Source organism: Odocoileus virginianus, chromosome 27 (genome assembly GCF_023699985.2).
Source record: "Odocoileus virginianus isolate 20LAN1187 ecotype Illinois chromosome 27, Ovbor_1.2, whole genome shotgun sequence".
Lineage (NCBI taxonomy): Eukaryota > Metazoa > Chordata > Mammalia > Artiodactyla > Cervidae > Odocoileus > Odocoileus virginianus.
In genome coordinates this window covers 12,684,999-12,702,156 of record NC_069700.1, presented here as the reverse complement: position 1 = coordinate 12,702,156, position 17,158 = coordinate 12,684,999, and the positions used below count along the sequence as shown (strand labels likewise).

Below are 17,158 nucleotides of genomic sequence, written 5' to 3'. Positions count from 1 at the left end.
AGGGACAAACTCAGCTGGCATTGTCCCTTTACGTAGTTCCTCCTCTCTGTAAAGTACATACAATGCCTGAAGAGTAGCAACCATTTTACATCATAATGGAAAGATCAACAGAACTTTAGGGACTCAGCCCTCAACATCCTTGAGTTGGTAAACCAAAGCCAGCAACTTCCTAACTATGAACTTTGTATTATATAAAGAAAAACAAACCCCAGAACTTACTTAAGCTTCTATTTTTAGGGTCTTCTATGACATGCACCTGAACTTAATTTCTAAGTAATGCAATCTAATAGGAAAGACATACAGAAAAAGTTCTATGAAAAGCTACAAAGGAAGACATTTGTTCTGACAGAGGCAGGGAGTAGAGTAGGTCAGGAGAAAAAGAAAAAAAAAAAAAAGCCAACATATCAAGAAAGCAAACACATGGGTTGGTTCATTCATTTGTTCAACCATTATTGTCAACCACTGTATGAGGTGCTGGGATACAGATAAAAGACATAGTGGCTGTCCTTAAGAACTTCAAAATAGGTTACAGACAAAGATATGATTAAAATTCAGGGTTATTTATAGGGGCAGCCACACGCAGCTGTGTTAGATTGTGTCTACGAAGATCGACATACCAAGTCTGTGCTCAAAGCTGTGTCTTAAGGACTGCCCTCAGCCCTCGGGCTATAAAACCAGTCACAGAGAAGCTAAACACAGGGAACTTTGGATAGACTGTGCATCCACAGATAAGACCACTCATTGAAGGCAGAGCTGCACTTAACCTGATGATTTTATGTATCCTTCACTGCACCCCTATCCAGTTTTCCATGATCACCGACGACCAAGTCTTAATGTAGTCTAAAATTCAGAGTAACTATTTTAATATGACCCAGAAGACACCTAAACCTAATTGTAACCACAAGGAAGGGACAGAAACAGTTAACATTTAATATTTTAGTATCTTATCCTATGGGTTTAAAGGTCATACTTTTTTTTATTATCGGCTAATAGGCAACACTACTGAGTCACCAAAACTTCAGAAGGATGATGTTTTTCACATTTAGAGCATAAAAGAAGGGGAAGAAAAAAAAAACACAAGCATCTTTTTTTCTCTCCAAGAATAAGTAGAATGTCTTTCAAACCAAAACAATAGGAAATCACTCTTGGCTGAAAGCACAGGCTTAGATCATGTTGATTTCATCTTTAATCCTGCTGAAGCAAGTTTCTGCATGCTTTCTGGGCCTCCACCTACAGAGATGTTAGGACAACAGCCAACACATATATTTAATTACGTAAGTATTCAACGCTATCAGCCAGCTGTTGCCAGTACATAATACACTGACCTCTTTCACTCACTCTCCTGTTTAAAACAGCAAATACAAAGCAAGGGTTGATGTAACAGTAATCATGAAATATGCAAAATACTATTCTCCAAAAACATTTTAGGTAACTATGAAACTCAGCTTTGCATTTTAAAATGATTTACTACATCTAAACTACTTTTTTTGTTCCTGATTTGCAAATTAAGTAACTAATCTTTCAACTGTAAATTTAACTATTCCTTTTCTGTTTGTTTGAAGTTAACCAGGACTTCAATCCTAAAATATACTTTCTCCTTTACTCCCCATCAAATTTCTCACTGGGATTTGTCACATACCAATCTCCCCTCACTCCCATTCATTTCCATGCTTTTCCATGGATAGGGTACATGCAAATGAAGCCTGTAACAGGTCAATATCTGTCCTGAATTATTTAAGTCTCACCCTTCACTTTAGGAATCAACAGAGAGTTCTTCATTTATGTTTCCAGAAAGCATGTTCCTCCAATACCATCATTAACCCCAGACTAGCTGACAGGGGAGAAAAACAATACAAAGTCCTAGGAACAACAGAAAGTAGACTAAACAGACCCATGACTTAAGACTTGAATAATATGAATTCACATATGGTAGACAGTAAGAAGATCTAACACATAAACAGCAACTTTTCCAGAGAAATTTGGCCTGCATCAAACCAGCTTTCAATTAGATGAAAAACTCAGTGCCAAATACTTACCAGGCACCATTCTAGAAACTAAAGATCCCTCAGTAAACAAGAAAACATCACTGTCTGCATAGATCTTACTGTTCCACTTCTCTCACAAAGATCCTGTATCAAGTCAACCTCCCCAAAACATCTACTTCTTCCCCCACAACAGTCATGTTGATTTTTTTTTCTCCCACTTTGGGGTTTTTAATATTTTGTTCATTCATTGAAACTGGACAACTTGATACTCAAATATAAAGTTATATAATTAATAATATACTTAACATAACACATAATAATATATTAGCATATGACTTGTTGATGCCCGGACAGAAGAATGATGCCAAGCACTCTTCCCTCAAAAGGAAGAATCAATTTAACCTAATTGTACAAATATATGTGGAGTACAACTTTGTGTCTAAAACAAGGTCAAATACTACCTGTTTTTTATCTACCCATTTCTATCCTCTGACTTGAGATGAGAAGCTTCAATTAATCCAATGGCCAAGATTCTGAAGCAGGCCCAGCTTGCTTCACGTGGCAGGAAGAACAGGGTCCTGCCACTCAGAGCTGAGCTTCTGCCAACATGACCAAGCGAAACTCCAAGAGGGAAGAATCCTCATTCCTTTCACTACCTCCCTCTGGGAAGAATTGTGGACTCATTGTGACAAGCACGTTTCTTATCTCATTTAGGACAACAAGGGAGCAGGTTTCTTCCTAGTTGATAAGCAAAACATAAGCAAAATGCCATGATTCCTTAAAAAGAGAGCCTCTTTGTACAGTTTTGCAACTTAAAAAGTTCTTCCCCCTTTTAGCAAATAAAAGCCTGTGTCTACAAGGGAGTCACAGTGGTCTTGAGAGTTTCCAAACAGCTGACAAACAAGTCTTACTCTATTGATAGTATCTGTTTCCTAAGAAAAAGAAAATCATTATATGGTGGGGGCAGAGGGTCAAAGACTTCATGCAAAAGGATTTTCTTGAGGTCAATAACCTGACTTAAAGACCACAATCTAGTAGAGAGCCAAATATGTAAACAAATAATAAAACGTAATATGCAACAATAGATGTTTGTCTGGAATGAAGCAGCAGCACAGAGCAGAAGGTGATTACCTCTGTGGACCCTGGGAGATAACCTTACACAGAATTACCTCTGATAGTAGTGCCACAAGATGACTAGGTTGCCAAGTAGGATTGCGTGGGGTGCATAAGAGAAGAGAAGAGAGAGTATTCACATGCATGCATTTGTGGGGGAAGAAGAGAATACTCCAAGGAAGAGGAAAAATATATGCAAACACATATGTGTCTAGAAAATCATACAATTTTGGCAGGAAGTAAAATTCTATGGAGTAGAGAGAAAAGAGGCAATGGAGGCAGGCAAGGAACAGATTATTTCAAAATACCTTGTTAAACTAAGAAATTCTATCTTTATTCTGTAACTGAGAAGGAACTGTTACAGAGTGTGAAGGACAGGAAAGCATGAACTGGAACAGAAAAGAAGCTGGGAACAGGCTCAACTTCTGCTGTAATATTAAGAGCAAGAAACACGGAGGACCGTTACTAAGACATTAGCAACAGGGATAGAGAGAAAACAATAAATTTAAAAAGTATGTGTCCAGTCCATGGCAATTTGGTGAAACATGAGAACATAGCGGTTTACTGCAAATTCCAAGAAGCAATAAACACTAATAGCAATGGGCAAAAGCAAAGAGAAGGAAGAAGCTGAAGGGAGGGAGGAAAGGGTATTTAAGGAGGAGACTCAATTCTAAAGGAAAGGGAGGGAAACCTGGGGAGGGAGAGAGGGAGTCAAAGAAAACTCCCAGACTCTGTGGTCAGTGACTCGTAACCCACCAAGACAGGGAATCGGAACGCTGCTGGGGAAAAGTGAGGCAGATAATGGAGAGCTTCAGACACGATGATTCAAAGTGTCCACGGGGCATCTAAATGAAGAAGTCCAGAAAGGAGCTGGACCTACAAGCTTGGTTCTTGGAAGGGGAGACCAGGGTCAGGAACAGAAATTTGGGAGTAATCAGCACACAGATAGTATCTATGAGAAATGGTAGGAGGAAATGTAAGCTCATGTTAAAAATAGCACTGCTTTGAGAAAAACAGTCGCATTAGACAAAACTTGAGCAATAATACACATTAGGTCAAACAGTACAATATTTTGAACTAACACTCCATATTGAGGGAGACCTTTAAGGTGGGAAAGGAGAGCTAGAACCATGATACTGTGACTGGTACAAACAATGATTCGCCTTCTGTGGCTGACACTTGAAACAGTAACATAAAACTGATACTGAACCAAAGCCACTTCATACAATCAGAAAAGCCAAAATTAAAATATCTCAGTTTAAAGAAAAAATCCATAGCCTACAGCATTAAAAAAAAAAGTTTAACAAAACAAACTGTTATCTAACCTGTTTCTTGCGAAAGGCCAAACTAAAAGCTAGTATTTTTATCTCCCAATGCCAATTTTTTTAATTAAAAAAAGATTGCTTGATTACTAACAAATCTAGTTAAAAATAGAACCTGTTGAGTTTTTTTCTTTCTTTAAACTGTATAAGTACTAACTGAAAACGAAAGCATTTTCTGTTCTTAATAAGTCAGCTTTTTTGAAGGCAATTTATTTTACAAATTCAAGTTGAAATAATATTCTGATGTGTCCCCCAACTTTAACTTATGATGAGGAAGTTCACTAAATCCACATAAAACCAAAAATATTTTCATAATAGGAATGAAGTTCCAATAATTTGTTTGATCATCAGGATGCTGTTTCTAAAAAGAACTCTCCTTTAAACTGAAGATATCATACAAAGCAGGTTACCCTCTGTCTCAACACACACTTTCATCTTGGTCCATTTGTCCTTATATTTCCATGGTTCTTTCCAGTAATTTCACTTAGATATCTAAACCATCCCTTTAACATTACCATTTATTTCTTCAGGCAAAGGTGGTTCAAAGAACTCATGACTTGTCTATCTACTATCAGTATGGCTAAACCACAGTGCCCATTTGGGTTAATAATGCACAAGGTCAAACAGAGGTTGACAGTCCATGATCAAAGCAAGCTGGCTATTCTTTCTGTCATTTATATAGAACACACAAGACGTGTTTATTTCCACCAGCCTCTGAATGACCTCCTTTAGGTGGCATGGAAAAGATCCCACATTTCTATAAAGCACGAACCAAAGGAGTTTTCTTATTTGATACTCTCATTAAGAGGAAATTCTATTTTTTTTTAAACTTTTGATCTTTTTCATTTACTCAAGAGCCCCTCAAGTTAAAGGCCATATTGTCTAAATCAAATTGGTATATTGGATAAAAACAAGGACGGGGCAACTGGCAAGGGCTCAAGAAGAAAGAATATGCATGCAACAGCCTGCCATCACAAAACATGGGGATCATTAGCGATTTTTTTAAAATTAGTAAAGGCAATAAGCATTTAAGATTTCAGAGTTCAAAAGCAGACAAAAAAATCATTCTTAACTCCTTTTTTACTACTTAAAACTGCTACTCTTTTATCAATCTGAGTATCAATAATATAAACACTGCAAAACCTTAGTGATTAGATCAACTAGTAGAAAGTCCTGAGCGGCAGAGCCTACAGATGAACAGACACGCATTTTCATCCCAACTATGTTATTTTGACTAGGTTAAGAAATTACTTAGGGATACAATGATTTATTATCAGCACCAGTGTATAAAATGAAAACTTCCTAATAATTTTAAGCCAATGTGCTCTGCAACAAAGGTTAGATAATAGTCCCAATATTTTTTATACTGTGATGCTGCAAACCTAATACTTTTGACCACCACCACAAAGAGAAAAGGAAAAGGCCATGGCTGCCTTGTCACAGATTTACAGTTCTGAGATCTTAATCAAGACTGCATTAATCACATAAAAGATAGTAAATCTCTCAGAGTTTTCTTTCTTTTCTCCTGTTAAAACAAGAGGGTCAAGAGATAGCTCAAGAGATAAAATGATTTGATAGCAGACAAACTACTCTTAAATATCAAGATTACATCAGGAGAGAAACAAAAGCAGATGATCAGAAATGATGACAAACACCCAGACATAAATGGCAAAGTGAAGCAATCATCATTTGTAGGGCTTTCAGACTAGAGAAATACAGCCCCCAGCCCATTCAATAAAGGGTGATTTCGAGCGTAAGGGATTAGGTGCAGCTGCACAAGGAGAAACGCGACACCCTACCAGGTACTGTGCTGTGCTGAGTCGCTCAGTAGTGACCAGCCCCATGGACTGTAGCCCACCAGGCTCCTCTTTCCGTGGGCATCTCCAGGCAAGAGTACTGGAGTGGGTAGCCATTCCCTCCCCCAGGGATAAAACTCAGGTCTCCCACACTGCAGGTGGGTTTTTTACTGTCTGAGCCACCAGCAAAGCCCCGATATGCTCTCCTTGCATTTAAATGTTGCCTCAGTATCATAAGAAGAAAAAAATCCATCTAGTGAGCAAGCTGAAGGGAAAGGATGGAGCCAGAGGTAGAGAGAAGACAAACATGTCGCATGACTGAAGGTATAATAAAGTTTATGAACTATTCATCTTTGTTTTGCTTTGTTAGGAGACAGTGATGAAAGAGGGGAAAACATTTAAATAAAGTGAAATGCTTGACGAGAGTAGGTAATCTTTCACTAAAAGTCTTTACATATATAAATGTCACTTGAAATGGATGTTTTCTCAATGTTAATTGTTAATGTGCCTTCTACAGGATTATATTTATTCTGGAAACAAATCCAACGTGAGCTTAGGTGTTACGTTAACAAGAGCTAGTTGTGATTATCAAAAGCCATTAAAAAAATACTTAATCACCTATAATACTGCTTTTAAATTTTCTCTCAATCAAGCAGAACAGCGCATGAAAGGAACCTGCGCTCGCTACCACTAGCTTTGCAGTATTAAAATGACAAACACATCTTAAGTGATTACCTCACTTAATCAAACACCGTATCATTATCTTGAACCACTTTCACAACAGTTTATATAAGAAGACCCACTGACACAAGTTATATTGAGTTTTTAAGTAAACTTGTAGAAAGAGTCTAGAAGTGTATCCATTAATTACATTATAACATTGATAATCACAGAAAATAAGTTCTCTGGGTTTTGAGTTTAGAGGCTATCAGTAGCACTAAAATATCTTTGTATCTTACGCCTTTCCCGTGGGGAAAAAGTAGATTATGTGGAACATGACAGACTTCTCACAAAATAAAAAGCATTCTTTGAAAATAAGCAGCACCTGGCAAATTTCATGCTCTGCTCTTGTTTTAACTCTCCCTTCTTCTGGTCCTAGCCACAGCCCTAACTCCCCAGTTCCTTCCCACATCACCACCACCCTCCTAAGCCTCCCACCATCATTCAGGTAGCAAGTCTTCTCTGCTCCTTCCATAGTTACTGAGTTGAGAACACCATCACATTCAAAGGTCACTTCTATGGAAATAAAAAGGCTGTATCTCAAGTGTTGTCTGATAATCTGCCCCAAATCTACAACTGGGTACCTGATGTCTTTACCTGGAAAGCATAGTATTAAATTTAACAAGGCACAGGCTGTAGTGAGACTGCCTACTTTAACATCCCACCTCCACCATTTATGAACTTAAGGGTTTTAGAGAACTTTAGCAACTGCAAAACAGATGCTGCTTCCTCTGTAAAACAGAAGTAAAAGTGAAAACTACAATTCACTGGAAGACTGCAACAATCAAATAATATCCAATTGATGTAAAGCACCTTCAACAGTGCCTGCCATACAGAAGACACCTGATAAAGATCAAATATTATCCATTACTTTATTATAATATTTAGCTGTAGCTTTGCATTTTCAAAACTAAAACATGTCTTCCTTCAAATTGAAGGACAAAAAGGCACTAGTGCTATCAAACATTTAGGCCTATTATAAATCTATACTAATTATGACTATGTAGAATAAGCACCAAAACAAAGAAATAGCTCCATGAAACCGAACACTGTGCCAAGGGACAGGCCCAAATATCTACAGACAATGAGCCTATAACAAAGCGGGTAATCAATAAATAAAAGGAGAAAGGGCAGGCTTTTTAAAAAATAATAGATGTTACTGGAAAAGTTGGTGTTTATGCAAAAGATAAATAAAATGGAACCCCCGTCCTGGTAACACAAGAGAAAAAAATAAATTCCAGATGAATTATAAATATGAATGTAAGAATTAAAAACCACAAAATTTTTAGAAGAAAATACACAGAATATCTTTAGAGTAAGGAAAAACATCTTAAAGAATACAAGCACAGACCCAAAAGCAAAGATTGAAAATTTTAAGCCAGAATTTCTCTTCAGCCTGAGATACCATTAAAGAAAGTGAAAGATAAGACACAGCTGATAGCTGCAACAAATGTAATGTGTAAGGGTGAGTACACAGAATGCATTGAATGTATTTCCACAAATAAAAAGACAAGTATCAGAAAAAATACTTTAAAAGCATTTCACAAAAAAAATACAAAATTCAAATGGCAAACATACAAAAAGATGCTCAATATCACTAGTAATCATAGAAATGCAAATTAAGACCACATTGAGATACCATCTCTACCACCAGATTGGCAGAAATTTACAACCCTGACCATATCAAGTATTGGCTAGAATGGAGAACCACCACACACATCCATGACTGGTGGGAATGAGGTTCGGTACATTCATCAGGGAAAAAGTTCAGCATCACCTAAAAGTTTGAATATGCACGCACCTGTGACCCAATAATTCAACTCCCAGGTATATATCCTAAAATAATTTTAGCATGGCTGCACTGGAAAATGTTCGAATATTCAGAGCACCAATGCTCATAAAAGCAAAACATGGGGAAAACTAAAAACTCTTTCTATAATAAAATGAATACATTATGACATATTCATTCAGTAAGATACTACAAATGGCCCGAGTTATTTTACATCCATCAACGTGGATAAATCTAAGAGCAAAATGGAAGAGAAAAGAAGCAATTCTCAGAACACAACAGTGTAAGTCCAATAAATAAAGTTTACAACAGGGCAAAACTAATTAAACACATTGTTTACAGATGTATTTAGCAGACGATAAATAAAAGGAAGGGAATGACTCACACAAGTCAGGATAAAGATTACATCTTGAGGATATGACTAAAAGAGGGACACAGGGCATTTACCTAAGGTCTTGGTAATGCCTTATTTCTTATGCTTGGTGGTGGATGCATAAGTGGTACATTTGTTACCCTTATTTAAACTGTACATGTTTCATAAACTCATTTATGTATGACATATTTCACAATAAAACCAATGTGGTGGGGATTGAATTTGAGAGTGAAGCCAGGAAATGAAGAATCTTAACAAGTTTCTCAGGAAAGGCAAGAAGAAAAATAGGATCATAGCTAAAAGGGGTGCATGGAGCTGAATAGACATGAGTGTGTTTATAGGTCAATGAAAAGGCAGCAATGGGGTTGGAGAGGTTGAAAATAGAGGTGAATGAGAATATAAATTTAGAGAACAAAGGGTCTAAGAAGGTGGGTGGAATAAGATTCAGAGACGTGAAAAAAGAATACTTCTTTCACTGTAAGTTGAAGAACAATTCAATAACCATGGATTACATGGCTACTCCCCCAGAAAACTGCAATTTCCTTGATGGCCAGGCATTATTAGCACCTAGAACAGCACTAACTAACAGGCAGGCAAGAGAGAAGAGGTAAGGACTGCTTTGGGTAGTTTCAAAAAGTAGGGACTGGATTCCCTGAGAAAACTGTTATTAATACTTAACAGATACTCAAAACACTTATTAGCCACCTTTATAAATACTCAAACATCTATTAGGAAAGTCTACATTCAAGTTTCGCTCTTTATCAGATAAAGTCAAACAGTATAATTACAAAAGTCCAACTCATATTTTTATTGATAACATCCTGAGTATTTGTAATGTTAGGAATCTTTTAAAAGCTATTTTCCCAAAATTCTTACAACACTTAGAAAAGATGAGGGGAAAAAAAAAATCAGCTTTCACTTACTTAATTGAATTTCTAAAGTGGTCTTCAGCCGGGTTTTTTACAGTACAACTATTCAGGAGCCATAAGTCTGCATCTGATGCATTTTCTATTAAAAACAAATATGAAACAGGAAAGTAAGTATCACATTTAATCAGCCAAAAACATCCAAGTGCTCACTCAGATGGCACTGGGACTGCGGGTGTTGGGAGGTTGGGGGGAAGAGCTAGTAGATGAGTCAAGTCAATGGGCCATTACAATACAATATGTAGCTGCTTCAATATGGAAACACTGGTGAGAGATAAATATTAAAAATATATAAACTGTGCTCTTATCTTCTCATTTAAAATATAAAGAGGATAAGCATTTTCTTCCTACATTGTCAATACCTGCAAGTATTTAATAACATCCAAAAGATAAAGTAAAACTGGCCTAATCTTACCTCTGAATATAAAATTAATTGCCTCTCTGGGGACTGTGTGTTAACATTATTCAAGCACATGTATTATACACTGAATATTCTTCAGCTTGAGATGTTACTAAAAATATGGTTTGTCCTCTTTGAAAAAGTTAATGATTTACATCAAAGTGAGCCTTTTATTCCTCTCACTAATTCGATTAGATAGTTATATACAATAATAAACTCACTAGCAATGCAACAAATCACCTAAACTCAAGTTAACTGAAATGAATTTATAAATGCCTGAAGTGCTTGATGCTATTCCAACAACCTTACTGCCTAAAAGGACTTAAACAGTAAAATAGGATTACCACGATGAAAGGAAAACCAAAATTGAAAACTGCAGCACCTTCACTGGTATTTCATTAAGAACAGAAGCAAAGGTCAAAAGAAATGAAGAACCAAGGACACTGATGTCTGTGTGTGCATTCTCTACCTGGGAACGGAACTTCCAGTGAGAACGCAACATGAAAGGGAGGGTGAGCATGTCCAAGCTTCCAATAAAACTTAGCAAAACCTTCCCCAGCATCTTTTATAAAAATGGTAAATTTCTTTTTACAAAGGGGCAAGATACACAACTATCTGAAAAGAAAAGCCCCTCATTACTATACATCAGCTGAATGCTAAGACTCCCTCTAGCCTGTCTTACTCCTTCCATTCACACACCTCATTCACACCCCAGAGTCTATCTTCCCTCCCAGAAGCCAGAGGGGCTGTCCATAAAACATCGATCTCAGAGATTACGAGTATTCACCCACCTTTTCTAGTTCCTCCCAAATTAATTCGTATCTCCTCCCAGAGATACGATCTAAAAGACAATCTTCTTGTAGCAATCTGATCAGATGCCTTTTCAATCTTCCAGTGAATTCCAGTTGGTATTCAAAAATCTCCACCTCCTTGACTTCAATATTCATTTCTCCCTATATTCATTATCCTTCCAGCCACAGCAAACCAAATTCCTCAAGTTTGCACCAGTCCATCTGAGGAGCACACTTGATTTTCTTCACAAAAAAGCTCATGCCCCTTTCATCTGCCTACCCACTTGGCTAACTCCTATTCACCCTTCAGTTTCCCCTTGATGTTGGTTCGATGCCTCCTCTCTGCACTCCCATAGTAGACCGTGTGGAGACTATCCTTGTACTTTATAATTCTGCATTACAATAATACATTTTCCCAGTCTGTCTATATTACTATTAAAGAGATATTGAAGACGACATTTTTTTCTGCTGTTATCTGAATGTCCAGGGCCTAACACAGTGATGGGCACAGAACAGACATTCAAATAACCACGGAAAACAAAACAAGGCACAAGCAGGAACAAGAAAAAAGATCCCAGAGGGACAACGTTCGGGGCATTAGATGCCTCCTACCAGCTTCCTAAAGCTCTGAAGGCCACACCAGTCCTCTGAAACAAGCTTCAAGAAGCTCACCAACTTATTTAACAAATACTTAGGACTGGGATTTTACCTTATTCACAGCCAGATCCCCAGCACTTATCACAATGCCTCATTAGTAGATACTCACTGAATACCTATTTACTGAATGAATGTTGAATCCTGAAAGACAAAGCAGTACTATGAGCTATGTATTATGCACATAAGAAAAAGTCACGGGTGTCTGTTAGCTAATGATGAAGAATCTAGAGACTATGGACTTACTTCAAACAAACAAAAGTCAAAAGACAGAACCATATGTGGCAGATGCCAACTCTATATCCTGGCACATTCTTTTCTTACCTTCAAGTCATCAGACCACTTTCCCCATACTTCAACAAAAGACTTCTCAAGGAGAACTCCATTAATAAATAAGGCCCATTATTCTACTTTGCCAGGAATTCTGCCAATGTTGAAATGTACTGCCTTTCAAAATAAAGTGAATACTATGCTTGGTGATCCAGTACTCGTCATCAACAGGAATCCTGTGACTATACCAATAAGCCCACAATGTTATCTAACTTTTTGGTGTCTGTGTGTTAGTTGCTCAGTTGTGTCCGACTCTTTGTGACTCCATGGACTGTAGCCCACCAGGCTCCTCTGTCCATGGAATTCTCCAGGCAAGAATACTGCAGTGGGTTACCATGCCCTTCTCCAGGGGTTCTTCCCAAATCAGGGATTGAACCTGGATCTCCTGCATTGCAGGCAGATTCTTTACCATCTGAGCCACCAAGGAAGACAAACTTTTTGGTAACCACCTCCAAAAAGACAACGTCCTTTCTCCAATGAACACATGAGTTTCTTATCCAGTTATTTGTGAACTGAGTTTTGAGCTAATATATCTTATTTAATATTGTCAAAAAGATCATTCTGCTTAGAAGTGAAAAAGATTGTTCTACTCAGAAGTATAAATCAACCAACAATCAAAACACAATGAGGTTGTACTATGTGTCAGGCTCTGTCCTAAGTGCTGGGGATGTGGCTGTGAAAAGAGATTCCAACCTCAAGGAGTTTACAGTCTTAAAGAGGAAATCTGATCAAAACAAAAGAAACAAGCAAGGTAATTTCAGGCACTGGTCAATACTAAAATGATTAAAGAGGGTAATGAACACAGAATAACTGTGGGGTTGCTGGTCAAAGCAAGTCTCCCTTAGAAGTTTAAATCTGAGTTGAGATTGACACAATGGGAAGGAATCCGCCAAGCAAAGATCAGAAGAAAGAGCACTCTGAGAGGAAAATACCACAAGTGCAAAGGCCATGAAAAAGGCCCAAGCTTGTCAAGTTCCAGTTACAGAGATGATCAGCATGACTGGACACAGGGAGAGAAAGGTCAGAGAAGCAGGCAGGAATCAGATGATGTTGGCAACTTAAGAGCTTTCAGTTCAGTTTAGTCACTCTGTCATGTCCAACGACTCTTTGTGACCACATAGACTGCAGCACACCAGGCTTCCCTGTCCATCACCAACTCCCAGAGCTTGCTCAAACTCAGGTCTATTGAGTCGGCGATGCCATCCAACCATCTCATCCTCTGTCATCCGCTTCTCCTCCTGCCCTCAATCTTGCCCAGCATCAGGGTCTTTTCCAATGAGTCAACTCTTTGCATGAGGTGACCAAAGTACTGGAGTTTCAGCTTCAGCATCAGTCCTGCCAATGAATATTCAGGACTGATCTCCTTTAGGATGGACTGGTTTGATCTCCTTGCAGTCCAAGGGACTCACAAGAATCTTCTCCAACACCACAGTTCAAGACCATAAATTCTTCAACACTCAACTTTCTCTATAAGCCAACTCTTACATCCATATATGACTACTGGAAAAAACATAGCTTTGACTAGATGGACCTTTGTTAGCAAAGTAATACCTCTGCTTTTTAATATGTAAGAGCTTTACATTTATTCTGAGAGTAAGGGGAAGTCACCATCGGATTTCAAACATATAAACTAATTTCTACCTCAGTAATGCCATTCTGCAATCACTCTGAAGAAGTCTGTAGATAGGGTAAAAGCAAAAACAAGTGGGAGAAAAAAGTAAAGGCAAGAAAACCAGTTGGAAGCTGATGTAATGTAATGGTCTAAGAGTAACGGAAAGGTGATGGAAACCTGGACTGGGGTCAGAGCAATGACAGGAATCAGAGAAGTGAAGAGAGGCATGTTTCAGAAGTAGAATAAAAAAAAGAACTGATAGCGTAGGTATGTGTCATGCAAGAAGCAATCAAATAGGATCCCTAAGCACATGGCAAAGATTCTGGCCTGAGTATCAATTGCCTGTGGTGCCATTTACTGAGATGAGGAAGGTTTACAAAGACATGATTTGGGGAACAGAGAATCCAAAGTTTTGTTGTGGCCATGTTACATTCGAGATCCTGATTAAACATTTAACTAGAAATACTGTTAAGTCATTTGATCTCAGGAGTCTTCCAGGCTGGAGACACAAATGGGAGACTCAAAAACCCCAAAAAATAACTCAATTCATAGGAATGGATGCACCCACCTAAGGAGAGAACATAGGGGGGAAGGAGAGAGAAAAGTAGAAGACAGAACACTGGTGCTTTTAAGGAATGGTGGAGAAGCGGAGGTGAGAAAAGGCCATCGAGAAGAAAGAGCCAGTAAGATAAGAGGATAAAAACCAGGACCATGGCATCACAGAAATCCAAGAAGAGAGTATTTTTAAAAGGAGTAATCCACTGTACCAAATGCTAAGAGTTCAAAGAAAGATATCTGTATAGTTACTAAAAAATTAAGATGATCCTCCACCCTTTATCATTTTCCTTTCTCAATTTTGAGTATTTGCTTGCTCTGTGCCAACCCACACACAGTCAGCAAAGGCCTTTTTCTAAGGTTTTTAAATAACACAGAACAATTCATTACAAAAGGGGAGTGAGGAGAAAAATTATATATGGCTGCTTGCCATTAAGAAATGTTGATTCCACATGTTCTGTCCCCTTATGAACCCATTTTCTGGGTTTTAAAATGCCATCAACCATAAGAAACACAAGTCAACTTTGTAATAGCTCTTCAAGAGCTATTACACTGAACACTATATTCAGTTCTTTTTTAAGATACATCCCAACTTCAAACATTACTATAGGAGGCAGGGTGAGAGTGACATGCATTTGAAATGGAAGAAATAAGCTAGTATTTGGTACATCTACCTTAGAGCAGCACCATCTAGAACAATCAAGAAATAACAGAACACCTGCAGTGTCTAGAACCTCATCACCCAAAACAAAACACATGTTCAAACATCCTACTGCTAGAAGGTAAGTCTTATTGGACTAAGTACCTGCTAAAAGAAGGTTAACACCTCATGGTCTTGCCTTAATCCATGGCAGCTTCTCCAGTCCTGAGAGCAGCAGAATTAGAGCAAGAATGGACCAATGAAGGGAAAGCAGGGGGAAGGCACCAAGACGGGAGGCACAGGCTTCGAGAAGCCGAGGGACTGAATTCCACCCACCCTCAACCTGTTCTCTGGCGCTTGTCAACCCCTGATCTGCAGCTGAACATCATCTGGACATAAGCCAAATATTGCCAATACCAGAGCTGGGATATCAGGACTGGTGTGAAAAGCTACCTGCTTGAGGCTGGCCAGATGGGATCTAGAGCCCAAGATTTGATGATTCACAGACCTTTATTATTACAAATGGTGTTGCAATGAACAGCACTGTGCATGTATCATTTTGTATTTTTCCCATATTACCTTTGGAATCAAGTCCAAGTGAGGCTGTTCAGTCAAAGGATAAATTCCCATCTGTAAGGGGTACACAGCTTTGCACTCCCATAAGCAATGCATGAGATTACCTACTTATCCACAGCATCGCCCATGGAGTGTGCAATCAAACCTCTGTACTTTTGCCAATGCAATGAGAAATAGGAAGCCAGTAGGATTTGAATATGTACACCTCTCTTATGAAGAATGAGTTGAGCATCTTTTCACGTGTTTAAGGATCATTTGCAGAGTCATTCCACACCCCCACCCCCATTTTCTGTCTGTTCAGATCTTTTGATCACTTTTCTACTGGGTTAAAGAGTCATTTTAATTTCACGTTTTAATTTACTCATACATACAAATACACACACAAAGAGGATGTTAATCTTTTGTCTGTGATAGAAGTTACAATATTTTCTCCTGGCTTGTTATTTTACTTTTTATAGTTTCCTCATGCTTTTTAATTTTCAGGATATCATATTTATCAAACTCTTAATTTTATTGAAGTATAGTTGATTTACAGTGGTAATTTCTACTATAAAGCAAAATGACTCAGTTATACATATATATATTGTTTTTCATATTTTTATTATGGTTTATCACAGGATATTAAATATAGTTCCCTGAGCTACACAGTAGGACTTTGTTGTTTATCTCTCCTACATATAACAGCTTGCATTGGCTAATCTATCAAATATTTCTCTTATTGTTTCCAGATTCTGAGTCATAATTAGAAAGCTTCCTCTACTCCCAGATTACTAAGGAATTCACCCATATTTTAATATACTCAGGGTTTTACATTTAGATTTTGGCTCTATTAGAACTGTATCCCAATGTACATTGTTCGCACTGAATTTTTTTCATGCAAACCAAAATAAGATCCTTTGTTCTCATGCCAAATTGAAAAATATTAAAAAGTATGGAACTACCTAGTGATAGCCAAAGAATGAGGAAGCTGTCAAGCTCTACTCTATCGATGGAGCCTCTACTGATGAAGCTGTTTGGAATACAACATAGGAATAGCTATCAGATAGTTAAACTTGCCCTAGAATCTCTCCTACACATGCTTGTAGGATACTTGCACCACACACGTTTATATACAAACACACACATATACATGTATGTGTATATATGTACACACACACAAACTTTAAAGTTCACATGGAAGATTGACAAAGAACTCAGAAAGCTTATATATTTATTATAAGGAGACATTAAATAAACAATGGGACTGCAGCTACAAAGCCATTTAGCTGTTAAAAAAGCAAGATATATCTATAAGTACTTATTTATAATAATTGTTATATCATCAGTGAAAGCAAGGTAAAGAGTAGGTCTTCTACTTCCCCTGTGTTTTAAAAAAGGAAAAGGAGAAAAGAGGAAATTCTAAGTAAAAAACAAAATTTCTTGAAGCATAAATATGAAAAGTGTTTGAGGTGTTTACCCTTGGAAATAAGATGAAGGCTCAGCTGGCCTCCAATACGGTCTAATGTGCACCTTTTATAGTCTCACCCTCTCTTCTTTGTTTAAACTTGCATGGATATTACTTTTATAATTTTATGGA

The 17,158-nt window shown here is 37.7% G+C and overlaps 1 protein-coding gene across 7 annotated transcripts in view; it reads right to left on the bottom strand.

Moving 5' to 3' along the window:
• The window catches only part of CDKAL1 (CDK5 regulatory subunit associated protein 1 like 1), a 603,129-nt gene that overhangs the window by 469,215 nt on the left and 116,756 nt on the right, over window positions 1–17,158 (bottom strand). For all 7 annotated transcript variants that reach the window (XM_070456204.1, XM_020875786.2, XM_020875789.2 and 4 more), the window contains one exon: window positions 10,022–10,106. In XM_070456204.1, the coding sequence (XP_070312305.1) occupies window positions 10,022–10,106 (85 nt within the window). The remainder of the gene's footprint in view (window positions 1–10,021; window positions 10,107–17,158) is intronic.